At 37.2% G+C, this 5,662-nt stretch overlaps 1 protein-coding gene across 1 annotated transcript in view; it reads left to right on the top strand.

Annotated features, from left to right (window-relative positions):
- Positions 1-5,662, top strand: part of CCDC129 (coiled-coil domain containing 129) — a 100,960-nt gene that overhangs the window by 15,227 nt on the left and 80,071 nt on the right. Inside the window, exons 4-6 of the mRNA XM_011972286.1 lie at positions 1,557-1,608; positions 3,878-3,964; positions 5,296-5,405. Of these exons, the coding sequence (XP_011827676.1) occupies positions 1,557-1,608; positions 3,878-3,964; positions 5,296-5,405 (249 nt within the window). The remainder of the gene's footprint in view (positions 1-1,556; positions 1,609-3,877; positions 3,965-5,295; positions 5,406-5,662) is intronic.

Raw genomic sequence — 5,662 nt, 5'->3', positions numbered from 1 at the left:
TTCCATTTAACAGGGTCACTAAGCCTTTTGAAAATCTTCTGAAAACGATGGGTATTCTTATCTCCACCCCCAAAACTTGGCATTTAGAGACAAATTCACAGATACTTGTGGTCTATTCATAGACCCTCTACTCAGACAAGAACCCTAGCCCTTTATTCTCTTCAGTATTATTTCATATGTTTAAATCATTCAGGATTGCTTTTCCAAAATTTCTCCTAACCTCTATTATCTTTCTTACGGTAAAAATCTTTATGTTCTCATAGAAATACAGCATGGCAACACTTCCCAGTTTCACACATGTCACACATTTGCACCCAGGAGAGCAACAAGTAAGCAGAAATAAGAACACTGGTGAACTTTCTGAGGAATTTGCCCATATTCTAAGCATTTTCTTCTGCAGGTGTCAGCTACATGTTATATCATGATACAGGGTCTGAATCTTGCAAAGTCTCCTGAATAAGCCTCTCTGATAACCAATATTTATTTCCTCTATTCTGTCTTCAGCACCACTATCAGGCAAATGAACATTCAGCATCATCTTTCTCACATTTACTTGTTTGCTCAAAAACCTTTTGTGGTTTTCATGTCCTGATACATACATATAGACTCCTCTTTCTGTCTTTCAAATAAGCTATAAAATGCTCTGTTGGCAGTGTGGTGTTACAGAAACAACAACAAGCTAAAATAAGTTGCAGCATCCTACTAGCCATGAGAAATTTATTTAATCTCTCTCAGCCTCAGTTTTCCTCTGTGTTAAGTGGAGATCAATAATATCTATTTCAGGGATTTGCTGTGAGAATTACAAGAGATTGTGTGTGTAATATGCTTAGCACATTGCCTCGCACTAAGTTAGTACTAAATAAATAGTCAATGTTATTGCTGCAATCAAGAATAAAGGTAAGAATAAATTCCTAGATGCACTACTGGACTGTATGACCATGGGCTCATTACTAAACTTCTGTGAATCTCAGTTTCTAATCTGAAAAATGAGGATAGGTTCTAATTATAAGGCTATTGGAAGGATTCGATGATACAAATGAAGGGAATATGCTTAATACATGCTGGGCCCTTTGTGTATTATTTTTTGCCTGTCCCCACACTTGCTTCACAACTTCCTGTACCATGAGAGAGCATCCCAAAATGCCCTATGAGCTAATCAGACTACCCCTAGCACTCTGCTTTGCACTTGCTATAGACATTTTTTCTCTTTAAGGGCGATACCTCTTTTAAGGGCAATGCCTCTTTTCCAGCCATCAAATTCTCCCATTATTAAAAATCCAAGACAAGTACCACTTCCTCCATTAAACCTTTGCTAAATACTCCATTTAGCACTGACTTCCCTCTCCACTGAGCCAGTACATTTCTTCACGTGTTTGTCATACAATGTGGTCATTGATTTCATTCTGTCTATTCACTACAGAGATGCCTTGTATTTCATGCCTATATAACCTTGGATATGGAAATTCAATTCTACCTTGGTTTCATTTGGGGTTGAGAAAATCTTCCACAAGATAAAACAAAATAAAGTTCCCCTCTACTTTTTGTTGTTGTTGCAGTTTCTTTGTGTGAACAAGGGATGGTTCAAGTGACTGTGACAGACTACATGAGGTAGGTAGCAGAATCAGTGTTACTTCATGCCAATATTTTACACCACACCTTTGCTGAATAAAATAGAAGTAGGGAAGTTTTCTTAATATTGCCATGGCTCTTGGGATCTCGTGAAAGTTCACTGGTTTAGTCGCAAGTGCCTAGAATGTTTACATCAGCTTTGAAAGAAATAGAGGTTCTTTAAAAATCATAAAATTGTGAGCAAATTAAATCAACAAATGTTGATGTGGGGGGAAATTTAATTAGAACATATGCATAAATGACATTCTACTGTACTGCAACTGTTCATAAGTACCTGTTTATAAAACAGTTACATTCAATATTTTCATTTTGCTGAAGTAATTGATTATTATTCTATTTACTGGACAATAACATATACAATTTCCAATGTTAGGTAGAAAGCAGTGAGAGTCTCTTCATTGGAGAAAACACTAGGTCTCAGGTGTGGTGCCCAGAACACCAGCATTAACATTATGGGGGAACTTCATCAAAATGCAAATTCCCAATCCCCACCTTAGACCTACTGAACCAGATCATTTGGAGGTAGGATCCAGAAATCTGTATTTGTGCATGTTCTTCAGATGACTTTTTCAGCCACACTCTTTTACAAACCACTAGAATAGACTATGAGCTCTTTCAGGTTAGGAACTCTGCTTCCTGTGCTTTTGTACACCCTTGCATTTTCAGGATAATTCCAACTAGTTGTAAACCAAATTTGCAGTACTGCATCCCCCTGCTGCTACCAATTCACACCTAAGATGCTATTTGTCATAGATTTTTCTCCTTGCAGGATTGGTTGTTTTTGCTACTCATAGAATCATAGAGCTATAAGAGACCACAGAAATCTCTCAGGCAACTCTCGTTTTGTTGAAGAGGAAAATGAGAGCCAGGTTCTGTGACCAACTCATGTTTCCAAGCTTTATTACCACAGTGACCCCATGTTGGTTCTCCTTGGATCCAAGGGCAGGCTGCTTCTGGGTTGCTCTGCTGCACCTTACAGAATAAAGTGTGGCCCTCAAACAAAGAAGGAAAAAGAAATTATGGCAGGCCTAATGAAAACTGAGGTGGGGCAGTAAGTGAAAGGGTATCTTCTGCCTCTCCTTGAGGCTCAAGGAGCTCAACTGTCTGTTAACACCAGAGTTTTTATTATCCAGAAAAACACGCTTTCTCAACTTTACAGAACGGAATCAAGTAAAGGGCATTCTTTTTTTTTTTTTTTTTTTTTGACAGAGTCGCTCTCTGTCACCCAGGCTAGAGTGCAGTGGCGCGATCTCGGCTCACTGCAATCTCTGCCTCCCGGGTTCAAGCAATTCCCTGCCTCAGCCTCCCAAGTAGCTGGGATTACAGGCACCCACCACCATGCCTGACTAATTTTTGTATTTTTAGTAGAGATGGGGTTTTACCATCTTGGCCAGGCTGGTCTTGAACTCCTGACCTCGTGAACCACCCATCTTGGCCTCCCAAAGTGCTGGGATTACAGGTGTGGCCACCGTGCCTGGCCCAGCTATTCTTAGCAAATGTAGCTAGAACAAAATCAGCAACCCAAGTAGGATAACTTGTTCTTCTCGGAAACGTTGATATCTGCGTTGTATTTTTAATAAATTCTAGATATATGCCAACTGGCTATTATATTTGATGGGGCTAGATGTGATCCATGGTATAGCTGAGCTATGTATATAAAACTGAACTATATTATGACAGGATTCCACTCTCTTTGGAAGCACTTTCAAATGATCTGCAAAGCAGGCCTATTGGATAGTGATGTTCATTTTTTTTCCATAGTAAAGGAGTTCGTTAGAAATGCTACAGGAGCACTGGAGATAGCACTTACAGAGTGTTAGCCATGCGATATGAAATCCTTCACTAGTATGAGAATTAATGTAGAGTCACTTCAGTGACGGCTGGCTGTACTTCTTTCAGCATATAATTTTAACTTCTTCCTGAAAGTTGGTGCCTAGCAAAGCTGTGTTCCTGAAAGGTTCCCCAATGATATGCCATCTGTCAAAAGTGAGACATTCTGTCACCTTCATAATGAGCACTAGCGGGCACCTAATGCTTAAATTCTCACATCTTCTGTAATACAACACTCTTGAAAACAGGAGCAGCTCCTCCACTGCAAGCTCTCTTCTGCAAAGGTGTGGCCATTATGGGATTACTAGAGACTAAGAGGAAATGCAAATGTTTGCTCTGGAAGGAAAAGATTCACAATGACCTCCCAGGAGACTATCTAAATCAATACATCTGATTGTTGGTATTTTCCCAACTGTAGATCTTTGCATCAGTTTTCAGAAACTCCCACCCTATCCAGAGGGACCAGTTTCAACTCTTGCTATTCTACTGCAAGTGTACCACAAAGGTATGTAATTTCCAGGTGCTTTTCATCCAGAGAAATCATTCTGTGCCACAATGGATTTCATGAAATTATAAATAGGCACTTGTTGAATGAATGGATGAGAGAATGAATAAAAGATTTTCAAACCCCATCTTGCAATAACAATATAAAAGAGTTAGTAAAATTGGAAACAGATTAAATATCTGTCAGTGGGGAAATGGACAAATAAGTGATTGGCCAGTTCATTTTACAGAATTCCATATGGTGATAAAAAGAATAGGTAGACATACACATACTGGCTTAGAAAGATCTATATGCCATATTTTTTAAGATTAAAAAAAGCAAGATGCCGGAAGGTACATACAGTATGTTACAATACATAAAGCAAACAAGTGAAAACCGTAAAACATGTATGTCACTGCATAGGAAAATGTCTGAAAGGATACACATGGGTTTAACTGGAAGAGGGTCAGGACTGGTGGTGGTAATAGCTGAGGGGAGTGAGAGCATTATGTGTACTATTAAAATTTTTTTTAACAAAGTCAGTATATCTAATTTCTTCCACCGTTAAATGTTACTTAAAAAGTTAATGATATTTTCACGATGATATGAAAATATGTTTAATGACCAATTGATACTTATATTCTTGGTCAAGAGACTGAAGCCTTTGGAAAGCAGTAACTATGTTCATTTTTGTGCCATGTGTACCTAGCACAGAACCTAGAACATGACAGATATTCAATAAATATATGTATAAATGGGTAGGATAAACATTTGTACAGTGAAGCCAATATGATAACAGATTAAATCTTTCATGCAACTTTAGATTTCTCACCAGAACTTTTTTCTTTCTTGAACCTCTTTTATATTCAGGTGTCTGTGTCAGTGTAATCAAGTGATTGGCATTCCTGATTCCCCTGTTAATCCCATGATTAAGATATCCAAATGGAGCCATCTCCACTTCACATTATAAGTTTCAGTAATCAATTGCACTGCATGGTGACCACAGTTAATATTAACTTATTGTGTATTTCAAAAATGCTAAAAGAATATTACTTCAGATGTGCTCACCACAAGTGAGGTAGTGGGTGTTTTAATTGGCTCGATTGACTATTTCTACAACATATACCTAGATCGAAACATCACACTGTACTCCATAAATGCACACAATTATTATTTATCAACTAAAAATAAATAAGTATTTTAAAAAAGAGACATAAAATAATTAAAGAGGGAAAAAAAGTGTGAACATGATGCTGGTTGTATCTGGTAAGTGGGCATCCCCAGTGAGATAGTTACCTGTTGTTGAATGTGTAAATGGCTAAGTAAATGAATTGTAGTTAATCCGATTTCAGTTATGAAGTCACTGAAGTAAAATTATCTAAACTCTCCCAAATAGGCTCATTAGTGTTGCGTGTAAAGAAAAGGCAAACAAAAACTTCAACAAAAGAGCTGAGCAAACCTGGTAAAATCTTGTCAAAAGGTCTGATTCCCATGGAATCCCTGAAAGACTCCTGTAGTCTCCTGGGTTAGCTTAGTAACTTAGGCAAAGTTCAGACGTGAACTGGCTTACATAATATAACCATTTATATTTATAAATAGAACAATTAAATATAGAATTGTAATATGTATATAATTATAATAAAATTAAATAATTTAGATATTTATACATATAAATCAAATTAAATATATAATTTTAGTAAAAATTATAAATATAATTTT

The sequence above is a fragment of the Mandrillus leucophaeus genome, unplaced genomic scaffold (assembly GCF_000951045.1).
Source record: "Mandrillus leucophaeus isolate KB7577 unplaced genomic scaffold, Mleu.le_1.0 Scaffold128, whole genome shotgun sequence".
In the NCBI taxonomy this organism is placed as follows: domain Eukaryota; kingdom Metazoa; phylum Chordata; class Mammalia; order Primates; family Cercopithecidae; genus Mandrillus; species Mandrillus leucophaeus.
The sequence above is the reverse complement of the archived record's forward strand: the minus strand, read 5'-3'. Positions and strand labels throughout refer to the sequence as shown.